Source organism: Doryrhamphus excisus, chromosome 19, assembly GCF_030265055.1.
Source record: "Doryrhamphus excisus isolate RoL2022-K1 chromosome 19, RoL_Dexc_1.0, whole genome shotgun sequence".
In the NCBI taxonomy this organism is placed as follows: domain Eukaryota; kingdom Metazoa; phylum Chordata; class Actinopteri; order Syngnathiformes; family Syngnathidae; genus Doryrhamphus; species Doryrhamphus excisus.
Window position 1 is genome coordinate 17,192,245 of NC_080484.1, and position 18,095 is coordinate 17,210,339.

General features: G+C 43.6%; 1 protein-coding gene across 2 annotated transcripts in view; it reads right to left on the bottom strand.

Moving 5' to 3' along the window:
- stag1a (STAG1 cohesin complex component a) overlaps positions 1–18,095 on the bottom strand; it is a 30,188-nt gene that overhangs the window by 3,571 nt on the left and 8,522 nt on the right. Inside the window, exons 2-23 of one of the 2 annotated variants that reach the window (XM_058056420.1) lie at positions 7,783–7,945; positions 7,134–7,254; positions 6,890–7,045; positions 6,709–6,805; positions 6,570–6,646; positions 6,281–6,485; positions 6,054–6,205; positions 5,891–5,964; positions 4,429–4,552; positions 4,251–4,349; positions 4,093–4,172; positions 3,820–3,927; positions 3,637–3,751; positions 3,260–3,377; positions 3,073–3,176; positions 2,873–2,965; positions 2,468–2,761; positions 2,166–2,236; positions 1,918–2,086; positions 1,433–1,525; positions 1,186–1,360; positions 11–150 (exon numbers count right to left, since the gene is read on the bottom strand). In XM_058056420.1, coding sequence (XP_057912403.1) covers positions 11–150; positions 1,186–1,360; positions 1,433–1,525; positions 1,918–2,086; positions 2,166–2,236; positions 2,468–2,761; positions 2,873–2,965; positions 3,073–3,176; positions 3,260–3,377; positions 3,637–3,751; positions 3,820–3,927; positions 4,093–4,172; positions 4,251–4,349; positions 4,429–4,552; positions 5,891–5,964; positions 6,054–6,205; positions 6,281–6,485; positions 6,570–6,646; positions 6,709–6,805; positions 6,890–7,045; positions 7,134–7,254; positions 7,783–7,811 — 2,694 coding nt within the window. In that variant the 5' untranslated portion in view covers positions 7,812–7,945. Of the gene's footprint in view, positions 1–10; positions 151–1,185; positions 1,361–1,432; positions 1,526–1,917; positions 2,087–2,165; positions 2,237–2,467; positions 2,762–2,872; positions 2,966–3,072; positions 3,177–3,259; positions 3,378–3,636; positions 3,752–3,819; positions 3,928–4,092; positions 4,173–4,250; positions 4,350–4,428; positions 4,553–5,890; positions 5,965–6,053; positions 6,206–6,280; positions 6,647–6,708; positions 6,806–6,889; positions 7,046–7,133; positions 7,255–7,782; positions 7,946–18,095 lie in introns of both variants that reach the window. The other variant, XM_058056419.1, reaches the window with a different exon arrangement.

The following is an 18,095-nucleotide window of genomic DNA, read 5'->3' on the forward strand; positions in this document are numbered from 1 at the left end:
TAACAGCTACCTTCATGTAGTGTTTGAAGATGTCTGCAGCAGCGGGCATGTCAACGATGTCGTAGATGATGAGCTTGCAGAAAGCCGCCAGCAGGTTCCTCCTCTTGTGTAGGGCTTCGATCTTGTTGGCCTCGTCTTCCTCATCCCCCTCTGCAAAAAGCCATTTGTTTTAGATACAGGCGGCTTTCCTTTTAGAGTTAGTCGTATTTTTTCCCTCATTGCCGTAAATGACATTTGTGGTGCTCCCGTGGGTTGTGGTACAGTGGTTACGGTATGTAACTACCGGGCAAAAGTTTCAAAACAGCCCAATTTCTCTGGAGGAAAAATCTCAATTTTCAAGTGTTAAGATGGTCTGTCTCTCTTCTATCCATTTTTGTAGCAGAAAACTACTTTCTGCAGTACAATACTGGTCAACTGATGTTGACGAGGATATAGTACCCAAGACTGGTAGTAAGTAGTAGTAAGTAGTCCAAGTACTTCCCTGTAGGAATTAGGTGGATCAACTTCACTACTTACCTATGAAACATTTCAAGCTTTTCATTGGACTTGAACAACTTGTATTTAAATAAATCAGGATGCTGTAAAACAGGGGTCTCAAACACGCGGCCCGCAGGCCAAATGTGGCCCACAGGACACTAGTTTGAGGCCCCCGCCTTGATATGAAAGTTTAATGTTAGTTTGATATGGATGCTGTATGGTATCATGTACCCAGAAAAAATGATTACGTTTGATTCATGTTCATGTTAAAGGTTAAATAACTGTTAATAGTTATCCTCCCTATCCGTGTGGAAGTGGTAAGTTTTTGGCTATTTAAGTTGAAAGGAAATAACTTGAAGGCTACCCACCAACTATATGTGGTTTTATTATTTGCCGTTTTATTGTTATTATTATATTTATTTATTTATTACTGATTGATTGATTTTCTTTATTCTTGATTTGTTTATTTATTTTTACATCGTCTGCATCTCGGATTTGCAGTAAGTGTATTTTTAACATTTCAAGTTTTTGTTGTTACCTTACCGTTTTCTGTTCTTTTTTAGTTTTCTTGTTTAATGGTATTCTTAGAATGTGCAGCAGGCCGGTAAAAACAAGACGCGTCCCGCAAATGGCACTCGTGCCACATTTTGGACATGTCAGGTTGACAGAATCAAACAAAAATACTGAAAATCTCCTCTCTTCTCTCACCCATGCTCTGGTTCTCGTCATCCTGGTCAATAAAGACGTGGTCCAGGACAAAGTTGAGCAGCTCGTTCTGCAGCGTGCCGTCTGGATTGAAGACCAGCGGCTCGAGGCCCTCTCGCCCACCGGAGATCAGCTGGTGGCTGAAGATCATCAGCAGGTCGCAGAGAAGCATGAAGGCCTGAGCCAAGAGGCGAGGTGAGACATTTGGACAGGATGGAAACAACACAATTGAGGTGCGCTGTGCAATTACCTGCTCTTTGACGGGCGTGTTGACGTTGGACAGGCACTGCTGGCACACGGCAAGGAAGGACTTCACGACTCTCCTGAGGGCCAACAAGTCGTCCTGCATGCACACACATGCCGTTAGTGCTGTAAATACTAAAGACTCAATCGGGGAGTTAATCGCTGGAAAAAGGTCCCGAGTGCGGGTGTAGGTAATCACACTTGGTGTCAATCCATTATTGAGTGACTCCACAGCGGCATGATAATTCATCAAATTACTTTCTGCCCTCGGGTCGGGTCTGCCAAACGACTTGGAATCAAGTCAATTGTATAAATAGTCTACAAAGTGCCTCATTAATCGAGCAGGCATACACCCCCCCCCCCGGGGTATGATGTGTTGGTGATTTTGTAGCTTTCTTTTCTATCCCTTGTAGTATCGCATGTTTGTTTGACCTCCAAGTTGAGTCTTTGCGTGTATGGTGCTGTCGGTGGAGTGTGTGCATTGTGGAGCACCTTGCTGGGAGCCCCCTCCGTGATCTTGACTAGCTGCCAGAGGATGGAGTAGTGGGAGCACTGCAGCGCCTGCACGGCTATCTGCTCCGGCATGGAGCCCAGCTCGATGCCCGCCTTCAGCAGCCTGTAGCAATTCCCAAACAGATCCCAGCGCGTCAGGTCGTGTGCACTGAAGCAAGAGGAGGAGAGGACAAGTTTACACGGGGAGTTGATAACAAAGATGCTTTCAATTAGGAAGAGAGTCGTACTTGTGGAAGGCTGTGAGTCTCTTGAGGGTGGATAAGACATTGTAGATATCGTCATCGTCCGCTTCCTCAGCCTGTGATTTCATGAACAAAAGTTGGTGGAGACACTAGAACCATGCTCTGTGCAGCGCCATGTATTCAAAGTAAAGATGCATGATTTTTTTCCAAGCAGCTGGTGTGATGCCATGAAGATTTTTTATCAGTATGATGTCATAATTCCCCTCATCGGCCTGATAATTATCATGTACCGCTAATTAACAGTATTAGTACGTATAGTAGGATTTAGGGTTTTTGCACATCCGTACCTCCTGCAGCAGCTCTTCCACAGAGTGTGCAAAGCGGTCGGTCATCTCGTCGATGAGCTGCGAGCGGGCGATGTCCACGCGGTTCATGATGGTGTACTCCTCCGAGCAGAGGATGCTGTAGGTCTTGCTGCAAGCCTCCAGCACGTCCGTCTCGATGTGCTTCTCCACCACGTGACGGATCTGCTTCAGCAGCGCGTCCAGGTGTTTCTCCATGCGTCCGGCGCTGTACACGTCCAGGTCGAAGAACTGGGGGATCTGCAAGAGATTGGCCACCTTCTCCGAGTCGGCTTGGTACTGTCAGGAGGAAGAAGTTGCAATTAATTATTATATAATTACATTAATTTCCCCCATAAGACATAATGGAAACCTAATATTTGGAGTAACACTGTCCTTGTCACCCCTCACCTTGGATAACAGCATGGGTAGCGCCATGATGAAGTGCTCTGTCAGTTTGTTCTTGTCGTCTATTTGGGTCTTTCTCTCCTTGGCTGTGAGCACCTGGACAGACACGCAAAAAAACATCATCATGGTGTACTAAAAGGATACAAAATAAAATGATGAGAACATTCTGATAGCCGTCTTTTCTCTTCTAAAATGCAACCCACCCGCTTGCCAGTGCCTCTGCCAACAGGAGGATGAGCCTCTGCCGCCTGTCGGATGGTGCACACCGTCAGCTCTATTAGTGCGCTCTCCTGTCTGTCTGAAAGCACTGCAGAGAATGTCACTGATAGTCGGCAAATGTCCAAAATAATGTAAGTAAGAGCGAGATCAAGGGCGGGGAGATTGTCTTACACTCCTCTCCCTGCACAGGCTCCTCCAGCAGCAGCTCGGTCATACACTCCCAGTCTTTCAGCAGCTCCTGAGAACTCTCCCACAGGGAGTCCACCAGGTAGGCTGCATGCTCGTGGAGCTGCGCACACACACACACACACACACACACACACACACAAGTAATCATCATGCAACCAGGTTGTGGGGAAAGCATGCACTTTATGTCGTCAGAAAGGTATTCATTTAATAATGTGCTTATAATATGCACAGTACAACTGCACTGCTTCATACTTAATAAATGACAGACAAGGGTTCTTGTATGCAGCAGTGCGGTTCTCCCCAACGTATTATTTACTACGTGAATGCCTTTTTGACATCAGGACAGGCTGCACCGTTACCTCACTCTCCAGAAAGAAGAGCACCAGCATGCGGATGAGATTCCCATTGGGGCTGCTCCTGCCTCTGCGCTTGGCCAAGGCCTCCTCTGCCTGCGGGTCATGACGACTGAACAGCCTGCAAAAGACGGGCAAAGACGTCTGTGAGTTAGACTGTCAAGATCCCGTTATTTGACACCGACTCACTTCCTATGCAGAAACTCGCCAGCAGCCACAGCCACGGGCCTGTGGGCAGAGTAGACCAGGTGGTAGACGTTCTCACAGTCTTCGTTGGACAGCGCATCCTCACTGCCCCTGCAAATCACACGAGCACCACGGCGTTCAAATTAGGAGTGTACTGCACTTTGTGTATAGTAATATTGGGAATGTCGCAGCTCTGTGTCAAATTATGCTATACTAATATTATCAAATGATAATAGGATAGGATTTTCCCAATGAAGAAATAAGTACCATACTTACTGTAGGATGAGCGTGACCAGTCGGATGGCCTCTACAGCCACGTCATACTCCTTGTCCAGTGTCATTGATACAATACGGTCCTGGTAAGACAGAGGAAGACCCGGCATCCATAAGAATTCTACTAATTTTGCTGCTTGGTTGTTCTGTTTTGGCGTTACCTTAAAGCGGTTGGTGAAAAGCTCTAGCTTGGGGAACAAGTCTCGATTCGTGTACAGGTTCTGCAGAGCTTTTAGGCACTTGAGACGCACCTCGCCTTGCTAGAATAAGAGAGTAGTGCAGCTCAAGCGTCGCAACATACCAAAGCAACACAGCGCTTGTGTTTTCCAGTGAGCTCACCCGGTCGTGCAGCGTCCAGCCGACGTACTTCAGGTAGCTGTCATTTAAGAAGGCATCGCTGTACATCTTCATCCACACGCCGATCTCCTCGATGCAGATGGCTCGGATCTCGGCAATCGCGTCTCTGGAGAGCGACGATCAGAACGACAATGTCATACCAAGCATCTCTCTTTTGCAGGAAGGAACGAAGCAAACGCTTTGTCAAAGTCAGCAAAGGTGTTCTTAAAATATTCTTATGACTGGCAGCCAGGGGTGTCCAAAGTGTAGCCCGGGTGCCATTTGCAGTCCGCAGTTGATTATTAATATTTAATGTGCTCATTACACCAAAATGAATCTTATTTCAGCCATGAAAAATTCTATTCACTTCTTCCGGGTCTGGCGGGGGCGGAGAAGTGAAGTCTCCCCCCGACTGTCCCACCCGGAAGTTCCCATTCACTACAATTCATTGCCTATTGTTATGCTGCAGTTCTCTGTGAATTTGTGTTGTTGAGACACAATGGAGGAGACGCAGTAAGATTGTTCAAATTCTAAAAACACCATTTGTCTCGTCAGATGATCGGCAAACTTTGTGGGACCAGTGCCCCGGAGATGGAAATAAAGGGCTCATATTTTTGTGCCGCAGCGAAAGGTGGAGCAGGTTGGCGGAGTGTGGTGCAGCCCAGGCAGTGGTAGTTTGGTCCAGTGCACCACTGTGCACAGCCAATTAGGTAGACTGGACCGCGCCAAGGTGGGCATGGCAGCGTAGGGGAGGAGTCCCCATTTTCAGCTTGGTGCAGTGACAATTTTGTGAAAAGACAGCTCATCAGCTCTGACCTAGTCTATTCTTGGCGCAGGCGAAGCGCAGCTTGCATAATGGTAAATGGCTGACAGGTACACAGTGCAGACACATCACCAAAATGTGTTGCGCACATTTCAGTGGAAAAAAACAAAAAAATAAACAAAATGACAGGTGTCACGCATAAAGGGAACTCAACCCGATGGCAGCTGAAAGTATGATGGCAACCGGGGCCAATTCTACGCTGGGGCGGGGCTGAAGGGAGGGAGGAGACAGCGGCCACCTAAATAAATGGCTTGTCACCTGAAATGAACATTTTCCAAGTGAACCAAAAAAGGACAAGACTGCTCCACTCATCGCTCATCTCTGTGGTTGTGCTGGATGCACGCCTGATCACTCTCCCGCCCCGCCCCTCCCCTTGGTAACCACCCATTCAAAAATGAGCCAACACGCAGCGCTGACTTTGTGGAAACGGAGAAAGTGACCCATTAGAAAGCTGGCCGCACTCCGCTGGCCTCGCGCCGTGCCTGGTCTGCAAAATTAGAGCCCAAAAAGTAACAATTTCATAAAACGTCAAATTAATATTTCTCCATGCATTTTTGTGGATGTGGCCCTTGGTGGAACAAGTTGGGACAACCCTGACTTCCAACATCCAGGAAATAAAATCCTCCCCGGACACATTGGTACCTGTAGCGATGCACAAAGATGCCTTTGAAGATGGAGTTCATCATGTTCTCGATCTCATCCTGGTTTTCTTGAAGCTGTGCCGACAAAACAACAAAAACATTTTACATTCTGCACACGCTCACAGTAAAAGGAAACACAACAAAAGTTTGTTTTTTTTACGTGCCTCCTTCCTCTTCTGCAGCAGCAGCTCCAGCTTCTCGTTGGCACGCTTGCCGGCGATCTTGTTCCTCTCGGCCTCGTACTGTCGCTGCGTGTTGTCCTGGTGAATGCTCAGATTTAGAGCCACGTTCACCAGTGCCGTCATGAGCTTCATGGCTACAACGAGGAAGGTGACACAGACAAGTTAATATTACGTCAGGAATTTTTAATTGACCAGACATGTCTCCTTACCCGCTAGCGTGGACGTGTGCCTGAAGGCTCGGACTTGTGAGTCGGACAGTCCGGTGAGGAGGGAGATGACCGTGTCCATCATGTACTCGTCGTAGATGATGCTGTACTGACACTGGCGGATGAGCACGCAGATGAACTCGCAGAAGTTGTAGCGAAACTTTTTCCACAGGGGGCCCGGCATGGTGAGGGGGTAATCGCCGCTGTCCTGTAGATACCAAGTAGCATTATTAAGAGAACCACAAGCCTTCTTGTCGTCTTTCACTGGGACGTAACGTGGGTGAGGAGCTACCTCGTCAAACTCCTCGGTCATCTTGCGAATGATCTCGGCGTTCTGCATGTTCCGGAACATCTCGATCCTGACCGTGCCTGGTGAAAACAATATGTTCATGCACTTGGACATACCGAGCTTTGGCTACAGTGGTCTTTACCTTTGCAACCGGAGCACTGAATGAAAAAGTTGATGAGGTCCAGCAGGGCCAAGTCTCTGTCCTGTTTGTACGACTCGATCCACTCGTCCACGACAGACTGCACATACACAAAAAACAAATTCATGTCAGCTACCAACACGGGAGGCAGCAATCATGCAGCGTAGCTTCAATTAGACTCAACCTGCATGGCGCTCTTGCCCAGTTTGACAACTTCAAACAGGGTAATGGGGTCCATGCCGTCTCCATTGTGTTGGGCCACGCCATTGGCTTTACCTCGCCCTCTGCCCCCGCCCGTACCCTTCTCTGCTGGCGACTTCCTTGGCTTCTTATTGGCTGTCTGCAAACAGGGGCAGTGAGGTAACGCATTCATTCGTTGTGCAATGTTGTGTGCAAATGTTTTTTTCTCAACAAAAGTAGACTCTTACAGTAGCTTGTTTTCCAGGCCTCCCTCTCTTCTTCTTGCCCTTCACCTCAGGGTCTTCCATGTCCCCCATGCTCATGCTCAGGCCCACTGCGTCTGTTGCTCCGGACTCATTGGACGAGTCCCTGGAAACACAATGAAAGACTTCAGCAAACTATTTGGGCACAATTCATCCATCACCTGCACTCCTCTAATGAAAGGTCCCCTATCATGTAAAACAGACCGTTTAATGTGTTGTGGCTTGAAATAACATCAGAAAGGGGAAACACCTCCTTTCCCATGGGCGTGACGCCGCCTCTGACCCGCCTCAGGACAGCTTTGAAAAAAAGCCGGCTTTGCTATACATATTACAATAAAGCATGGAGCTCTGTCAATTAGCCGCCAATCAGCTACAGACGGGGCAGCTGGGAGTTTGCTCATTTGGTTTTTCTTTTGTTGCTCTTAAAAATGTGACTGTAATGTTAGCAATAAGTTGCATCGCTAACATTTGAGTTCTCCCGTCCCATTGCTTAAAGTTACATTGTTGTATTTGAAATACTGTGGGCAAGTGTAGCGTTACAGTGTCAAAAGTCATAAAATGTACAAAAGCTTGTAAGCTTGTCACACATAATATAGAACTTTTAAGGTGCTTCGATACTGTAGGGTCCACTTACTGGAGAACAGGAAGCTCTGAGGTGATCATCGTTGTAGTGTAGCAACGAGGTTCCCAAATGTGTACGTTTAGGTTTTAATGCACAGGTCTGAGGCTTGGATGAGGGGGAGGGAGATCTGCAGGGGCAGAAAGGCTCTGCTCTGGCTCTTAACTTCCTTCAGTGCCTGGAGGAAAAGAAAAAAAAGACTGGTGAGAACATGGGTATCAATGAATTAAGATCGCAGCTCTTTTCAAGTGGTAGAGTGGTAGTTGACTGCTTATTGACGCTATTGCGTCTGTAACAAAGAGTGGCCGTTCAGTATTTTACAGAAAGTCTGAAATTGTGAAAAAGGCGAAACGATGACACCAACTGGCCACTTTCAGAACTACAGACAGAATAATTCTGGGGCACCGAAAGAAGCTTCGATATTGCAGTTTGTCTTTTTTTTTTTTAACTTAGAACACTTAACTTAGAACACTTCTGAATATCAACTTCAATTCAGTCACACATTCCACAGGCGACTAGCAAAACAGTTGATGACCACATGAACTGTGTACCACTTTATACGGTATGCTAATGAGCAGCAAGCTGCTGCAGTGACACAGCACAGCCACTTGAGGCAGTGTGATCCACAAAGTCTTTCACCTAAAGCACGAACTGCATAATTGGAGGTTAATTGGCCAGCAAATGGGTTTTTAAAAATCCTGAAACACGAATTAAACGCCTTGGAAACTTCTAGTGTGTTTCTGCTGGCCGAGAACACTTCTTTTTACCTGTTGTGTGTAGGACTACACGCGTGTGTGTTTGAACGCAGGTCTGGGCAACAGTAGGGGGCAGGCTAAGAGAGTGTGTATTTAAATACTGTCTTGCACACTGTGGTGAGGAATAGCAAGAGTGGGAGTGAGAAACACAAACACACACACACACACACACACACACACCAGCACTGCTCACATAGCCATCCAAACCAACTGAGGGAAAAAATGTCAGATTGAATGGGAGCAATTTTACTGTTAAGGTGCAGTTGACCTTCAGTTTTACAAGGAATACAAATATACATTTCAGCACAAAAATTATCTACTGTATAAATAAAAAAGGAGCAGATAATAGATTATTATTATTATGTAATATTATTACAAAGTGAATGAAATATATATAATTATATCTTATCAATATTACTGCAATTGTAATCATTAGTTTTTCCTGATTCCCACTCTTCCATTTCTGCTACATCACTTATTCTATGTCGTGGGTATGCTGGAGCCTATCCCAGCTGACTTCAGGCGAAAGGTGGGGTACAGCCTGGACCGGTCGCCAGCCAATCGCAGGGCACATATAGACAAACAACCATCCACCTAACGTAACCATTAACCTAACGTGTATGTTTCTGGAATGCGGAAGGAAAAGGAAGTACCCGGACAAAGCCCACAATGCGAGGAGAGAACATGCAAACTCCACACACAGAGAGCCGAACCCAGACTTCCAAGTTCTCCTGACCGTGTGGCCAACATGGTAACCACTAGCCACCACACGACCCAATTTCTGCTACATTTAAATGCAATTTTCATATTTAAATGATGTGTTGTTGAATTATACTATTCAAATCCAATATAAGCAGCACAATGTATATGGCTCCAAGAGGTGTACACTTTATTTTGGGGGAGTGTAAAATAAAATCAAAAGTGTAAATCAAAAGGAAAAACTCCAAAATACAGTGGAACCTTGGTTACCGTCATTAATTCCTTCCAGATGCTCCGACTAACCAAAACAGATGCTAACCGAATAACATTTTCTCATAAGAAATCATGTATAATGCAATTAATTCATTCCAGAGAGTTAACCATGTTAACACAAAACATGTTTTCATAATTTTACAATCTTTGTCTGACAAGCAGAAAACCCTAACCCTAATGCATATAATGTACAGTACATATAAAAGATGAATGATCAACATCTTCATCTTCCTGTTTTGCCATGAGTTATTTAAGTCATAACCCCAAATGGAGCCAAAGCTATGCTAACAAGGGCAAAAAAGGGGTAAATAAAATGTATTAATGGCTATACAAGATCAAGTGTGGATTCCAGAATGAAATGTTAAACGTTTTGACATAACGTCTGTCCCAGGTTAAGATGAATCTCAGTGAATTGCCCTGACATAATGGCAGATGAATTCATCCACATACAAAGCATGACACTCAGACATGATGTCGCTGCTGAATTCTTGGAGGGCTGCAGAGGAGTTCATGACCATGACCTCAGATGACTGACTGGGCAAAAACGTCAGACTCTCAATACGTTGACACACCCTCGGCATCCCCTCACAGAACCCCCCCGCAGGCCAGCAGGAAGCTGCTTGAATATTTGAATATATATATATATATATATATATATATATATATATATATATATATATATATATATATATATATATATATATATATATATATATATATATATATATATATATATATATATATTATATACACACACAAACACACACATTTCCCACTTTAGAAACCACAGCAACATAACTTAATAATTTCAAAAAGAAACAAACATGAGTCAAAATGCCTTTTGCCCCCAAAATGTGTGCCTGCCACCCCCATCTTTCTTTTTTTGAGTCTAGGAAAGGCTGCTCTAATCCCTCACAACTGTGTTTAGTGTGCATACAAGATAGTACAAGACGGGGAGAGACAGCGAGCGAAGCCTCTGAGAAGCACTTAACATGCATGACATGTTCTGAGGGAGGCAGGCCTATGTTGCTATAGCAACCGGCCTGGGTCATAAGCCCAGCGGTTACGGCTTATTTGATTGGGTGGAAAAGAGACAGGAGGGACCAAAGTGAGAAAAGGAGGGGTGGTGGTCCTGTAAGAGGCTAGATCATATCACTGGTTCATTAAAAAAAAATCTGACATTCGCAGGCAAAGATATTTCAGGACAGTCTCATCCGCCTTCATCTCTCTAGCAATGTTAGGTGCTTAAACACACAGATCATGTGCTGTTTGGGTCTTGGCTGCACAGCATCAGCAGCGCTTTCAGCGGTTCAGGAGAGTTATTTACTTTACTTACTTCTGGGAAAGCATTACATTGCTCAAAAAGCCAAAAAAGTATTGGACTGGTACTTTTTCTATATTATTGTACACATAATTTTAATAAAGCTGGAAAACACACGGGGTGATTCATTGTCTTTGGGAATTTAATTTTGCGTGACGAGACGGAAAAGTTTCTACGCACATTACACGCACGGCAGAGTATAATAATTGTCTTGAAAGATAAACAGAAGTGCACAGTATAATATTTAAACATCAGAATGTGACACAGACCTGTGATTGTTTAACTGACCCAGAAGTAGGGACGGGCACGGACTCAATTCTGCAAATTAAAGTTACAGAAGCTGAAATAAGTCATATTTTTAAAGTATATGGATACAATAAAACATGTTTTAAGTCAGACTCAATCCAAGCCTGGGCATTGTAAAACGCTCCTTAAAGCAGTGAAGTCATCCAACCAGAGTTGTGCATGCAACCACACTAATATGCTAATCTAAGCTAACCTCGCTAGCTTGCATTCACACTCCGTGGTCCTGCCCACCTTTGCCGCTATTTCAACCTATTTGGGAGGAGGCAGTTTAGTGTTTAGAATGATTTTGTGCCAGGATTGAGCGGTCCGCCAAGTAAATATTTCCCCACATGAACTCACACTTCTCTTCACATTGACAGCAAATCTAGCCCATATATATTTACCCACAATATCCACAACATAAACAACACAAAAATGGTTGTTTTACATGAAAAAGACCATGAACCACAATTTTCACATTTGGAATTTAACTGTGTGTGTGTGTGTGTGTGTGCACCAATCAGGATCTCTTCTGTTGCACAGTTGTGTCATCACCTCTCTTTGCCTCTCGGGAAATACTTAATGCTTGTTAATGTTAATGCATGTTCATGTAACACAGCATTTTCGGTTGGCTGCTGACTTCAGGCAAGTATTGTGTGAAATAAGAAGGACAACCTTGGCTGTAAGAGGGATTCAGCTAGCTAGCTAGCTCATGCAGCAACATGAAATACATTTCCCCCAACACGTCAAACTTTTTCATTTCAAGATAAGAGAAGATTTGTACACACACATTAAGCTTCCGGCCTTCAAAATAAGAGAGGTTTAATTCTTGTCTAATTTAGGTGATAAACTAAGGGTGTCTTACATGAATAGAGCTGTTACAATTGCATCTGCAACTACATCTTATTTCACCACAAGCACGGATATGATGGAAAAAAGATGGAAAAAAGGAATTAAAGAAAAAATTTGAAAAAAAAGACTTGATTGGGCCCTACTTCTCCACTTGTCTTTGTCCATGACGTTTTTGACTGGAAAGGCGACGTGTTCCCAAACAGGAGACCACAATCCAAGACTCCTGCTAGTCAAAGACTGGGCTGCACTGTATTTGTTGACATGTGGCAGGGAACCATTGCACTTTCACATTAATGAAGTGGACCATTTCAGTCGTTGCTGTCATCATGGGCCTGTCTGTGTGCCCATTGTTCTCTCACCTGGTCTCACCTAAATAAACCCCTTTGACTTATTTTCTTTACAGTATCTATCCTTCTGGCTTGTTCTCAACCCAAATGGGTTAACTGAAGAAGTGATGAAAATGGGCTTTTTCATTCTTTGCAGTGGATTTGATGTGTGATGGTTCCGATATCAATGACCTACACACCTCTCATGTTGTCCCAGCTGGACAGTTCTTCAAACTGGCAGTTCAAGAACTGGATATGACTTCAGTGGAGCTTCCAACAGATGTGTCTGACTTTGTAGACAAGTAAATGTGCAACACATTTCTGAGTTTGCCGCTAATGAAAGGTAAAGATTTATCTGCATTTGGAGACCAAGCCAGCAATTCCATGAGGGTATTTGACCAGATCAAGAAAAAATGCTACATTACAGTCAAAAAATGAGGACACATTGGCAGCAACCTGATGGGTTGCGTTCACATGCTTTATAAGACTAGTTGCTAATTATACTTAATGAAGCACTGTGATCGCCGTGCTATCGGAGTCACGGAATTGGCCAATAAAAACACAGAATCTCACTGCAATTGATATTAGTGTGGGGAGGTATTTCCCCGACGGGCAGCTCAATTGTGCCAGAATCATCACAAACCCGACCTAAAAACTGGGAAAAGTTGGCAAAAACATAGAAACTCTTTTCTTACTGCGAGTGAATGGAAGCCAGCGGGGTTATCTTAGTTTAGCAGTACATGCGAGTGCATGTGTGTTTACAACTCAGGCTGTATGAGTGTGTTTACATTGTGTTGTGTTACACTGATGCAAACGATACCCACCATCAACACACTCCATTTACCGCATACTGTCTAATTGTGTAAACGAAATAAGGGTGTCATTAAAAAAACATATAAAATTGAAATTGCATCAGTAATTACGTCTCGCTTAACTACTAGCATTGTCATTACTTTGTTGTGGATTTTGGAGCAATGTGTGTATCCCAAGTTAGGCCGCATGATGGTCTAGTGTTTGGCATGTTGGCCATGCAGACCTGGGTTCGAATCTCCATTGGATGTCTTTGTGTGACGTTTGCATCTTCTCCCTGTGGGTTGTCTCTGGGTACTCTGGCTTCCTGCAACATTCCAATTGGCGACTCAAGTGTGACTGAATTAAAAGACATTAGGACAAAATTGACTTTGTAAAAAGAAAATGAATTTGGGAAAAATCATAAGGCCCATAGCCCCACAGGGCCCTAGTAATACTGCTGGGCATGATAAACAATTACAAGCTAGGCTCACAATATCATCAATGCACTGTATTGATGTTTAGAACAGTTTCACGGCTAATTTAAAAGGCTTTAGCTATTCATGCTGACAGTCCAGGGTCCAAGCAAGCATACTCATCCAAATGGGACGAAATGTTTGCAGCGCTAAAAGATAACTGCAAGCAGCTATTACTATATATCTGAGGTTGCAGAAACAGAAAATAACCACGCATGCCAGCAGAGAATTTACGCTTCGACACCTCTTCAATTCACTTTGCACAAAACAGCCATATGCCTGGCAGAAGTGCATTCCTGCGGCGCTTAAAGGGGACTTACACAAGCGAATGCCTTCTGTATATTATCACTACCAGACTACAGAGGTAATGTTGCATACAGTTACACTGACCTGTGCGTGAGCGCGTGTTCCATTATTCCCAACCAAAAAACGCATAGAAAGTCGAGCCAAATGTTACAGAAAGTCAAGATTTTCACTGCTGCATAAGCACTTTAGAAGCTTGGTTTCCATGGCGACAAACCCTGTGCAGACCTCGTATTATGAACCCCCCCACCTGTCATTTGCCACCTGTATTACTTTCATGGGGGGGACATTTCTGGAAGCCATTAAACCATACTTCGCTGTCTCCTCGCTTGCGTTTATTTTAACAAGCACACTTTCTGGCACCGTCAGGCCGCCTGTGTCGTCTATGAGTGAGAGAGGGGTGGATGGGAGAGAACTGGATTGGATGTATGGATTTAAATAGATACAGTTAACATGAGCCTCGGTCGCCCTCCTGGCCTGAGGGACGGTCAGACCACCACCAGGCACAGAAACAGTACTTCTTGCTCACAAAAGAAATACTGTATACAGTCATCCCCCGTAGTTGGTTCCAGACCCGACCGCAAGAAATTAATTTCCTTGAAATTCCGATTCAATGTTAATAATAACATGAAATAACACTCCTATAGTCACCTTTACAGTCCTATTATTCTTTGGCTACACCACAATGAGCACCAGTCCGCTGTAGGACGACCAGGTTCAGAGACAGCTACTTCCCCCTGGCCATCAGACTGCTCAATGCCAAATAAGCCCCTCTACCTTACTACATCATTATTATTTATTTTAATTATTTAAATTAATTTACTGTTCACGCTGCACTTTACATTATGTTGTTCATATTTGGTGTCTATTTATTCTCCACATTATTATTATTGTTATTATTTATTATTACTTATCTTCTTTTGTGTATGTTATATGGGAGCCAGGCAACGACATTTCGTTGGCAATTTCACTACTGTGTTTTTGTGCAATGACAATAAAGGAAGTCTATCTATCTATCTATCTATCTATCTATCTATCTACCTTATGCTGCAGGGACTCGAGACAGGCACTAGCTTGTAAGCTAGCGAGGTAACTAGTTAGCCTCAAAGTTATTGATTCAAAACGAAAGAAGCCAAAAAATTACCACTTCACATGAAATAAGTCAACTTTCTTTCACTTCTTTTCCGATATGCCATGGCTGACTTCATGCAGTGTTTAAGTAATGGAATGTAAGCTAATGTCGCCATGTTTGGTGTCATTACTGCCGGCCAGTGACCAGGATACTACGTATCACTTGTATTTCAATATGTTTTCACTAATAATAGACCATATTCTACTATGAAACAGTGGCCACTAATTAATTACTTAATTTGTTTCGATAATCTACCACCGATATTGCAAGGGACGACTGTAATAGTAATCTTCATTAGATTTCATGGCTGCATGCTCAGCTTATCATTCCCAAATTGGAATTGAGCATCACTTGCACCACCATTCCAAAAGTTTGGACACACTTTCTCATTGAACAGCATTTGATTAGTTGTGTACATCACCACTGCACAGCAATGACTTCCCCAGTACAGATGATAAGATGCTAAGGAGAAAACAGTTCAACCAGCATGAATAGCACAGGCTAACACAATTCATTGGAAACAACAGTTTATAACATTTTCATTTTCTCGTGGCAAATGCAGCGACAGCAGGGGGTTGCCTACAGCTACAGCTGTTAATGTTTTCTGACCTGCCGCCATTTGGAGACCACAACAGTTATTTCTTTTTGTATACCATGCACCCAGCAACAAATTATGACTTGAATAAGTGCCGCAGTATGGAATCATTCAACAATTATTTACAGCAGGGGTCTCAAACTCGCGGGCCGCATTTGGCCTGCGGACCGCTAGTTTGAGGCCCCCCACCTTGATATCAAAGTTTAATGTTGAAATGACAGCTTAAAGCTGTGTGCACACCGGACACAATTAACATGATTTTGCCCCGCCCATACTGTTACCCTACCCTGTTACCCCGCCCTGTTTTGCTTTGAATTAGCAATGAAGCTAAAGGCTTATGACGCTGGGTACAAATAAATGCAGGAAATGATTTGGAATAAAATGGAAAATACACGTCAAGATAAAGCATCTCATCAAACATGTTAAAGTTACGACGCTGCTCCCAGATGGAACTGAGTACGATGCTAACTTGCTAATTGGGTCAAATGATTAAATTTCATTAATTTGCTGTTTTATTATTATTTTACTTATTCATTACTGATTGATTGATTTAATGTCTGTATTCTTAATTTTCTTTATTTTTTTGTGTATAGAAAAATAAAAATGAAGATATTTGAGAACAGTGGAATGTTTTATCAGATATTTTGGTGTGGAAAACCGGAACCAAAGTACTGAAAAAGTGTAGGGTATAGCAGAAGCAAAAGCACTGAAGATAGTTTTTTGATTGATTTTTTTCCAGTTTTTAATAAATGCGTTTTGGGTTTTTTTTGAAAACCTGATGCGGCCCGGCTTCACCCAGAACCTAGCTCCGGTGGCCCCCAGGTAAATCGAGTTTGAGACCCCTGATTTACAGTATTTTATTACAACAGTGTTGTACTATATGCTGTAGAGACACCACATTCCATCTAAAAATGGTGTCATGTTCAAAGCTCCTTAACTCCCAGACATTTCTACCGGTCACATGACGCCTGCTTGTTTTACTACAACAGCATCAAACAATGGCGAATCACATACAGATGCACTTATTGGGTTTCTGACTGGAGAGGAGAGCAGCTGTTTCACAGCTCAGATCTGTAAAATGCATTAAAAGGGGGGTGGGGGGGGGATTCACAGAGGGCAAAATGCAAGTGTGAGCACGTTTCACATGTAGTTGCAAAAGACAAAAGGCTTGCAAACTTGAAGAAAAGGGTCAGTATTGACTTCAGAGACACTGCTTGTGGTCATGACTGTATCATTTTAACGTTGCTGTGATTTAAGCTTTTGCTGAGCACGGCTCCCAGCAACACAATCCCTGACAGTGTGATGCCGTTAATCTATTAAGTTGAGTCTGCGTGGTGCAACACTACAGAAAGAAATGTTTTATTCATGTGCATAAGAAAGAAAAATGGTTCAGAACTGAATATAAAGACCATTCCGTGTGTTGTGTTATGAGACAAGTGACCTTTACGCTATATTGATCTGGGGAGTGAAAGAAACATGGAGAAAAGTCCCTTGCCAGGGAGACCAGCTTTGTTCGGAAAATAAAAATAGGCTTCGCTACACATCTTAAAATAAAGCCTGGCAATTATCAGTTTGTGGGAACTGATGTGGGAACTGTAGGTTTGATCATTTTGTTTTTCTTCAGCGGATAGGCCAAACTACCATGATGTTGCTGTTAAAACATGACGGTCATGTTAGCAATGCGGTGCACATTGCTTTGCAAACGTTGTTATGCAATGGCCGCAACAAATGATTACTAACTTTGTCCATTAATCTGACGATTGTTATTTTATTATAATATAAACAAACACCAACAGTTAGCGGTTTGGTCTGCAAGATAAGAGAATTTCTGCAAAGTAGGAATTTTGTGAAGTTGTGCAGCCGGGGCAGTTTCAGCCCGCAGCTTCACACACCTGTACTGGACTTTGTGCCAGGTTTTAAGGTGGTGGAAAAGTGACTTGAAGCACTTTTCAAAGCACCTCCATATTATTGAGCCACTGCTTTTCCTTTTCTGACCCGTTCTTCCACCGTAGACGTTGGCACTGCCTTCTTTTTTTTGACGACCGAGTGGGGCTTCTGCTCCACCCCTCCTCTGTCCTCCATCATGCACGAAGGGGGGCAGGGCAGGAGCTCACACAGGAGCGAGGTCTCAGCGTGACCTCAGTGACCTCAGTCTACGTATATCAATATGAACGATATGCTTGCTTTTGATATTGCCCTTAAAAGATATATAATCATATTAATTATGTTCAATATGTGAAGAAAAGTGGATAAAGTGGGGAGACACTGTCTGTCAGAGATAAGTGTGGACAAATAGAGCTTGTTAGCGTTAAAGCTACAGGCACAAAAGGACAACATACTAAACATATCTAAAATCCAGCATCAAGACAAGGCCAAGACCCGGAATGAAATGAAATACATCCACTTGCACTAGCTTATCTGTGCCTGTACAAATGTGTTAAGGTTCGTGCAGAAATTGGTTAAGTAGCAGTCTTTCACATAAAAAGCCAAATAAAGCTTTACTGGGAGGTTGTGAACCACCG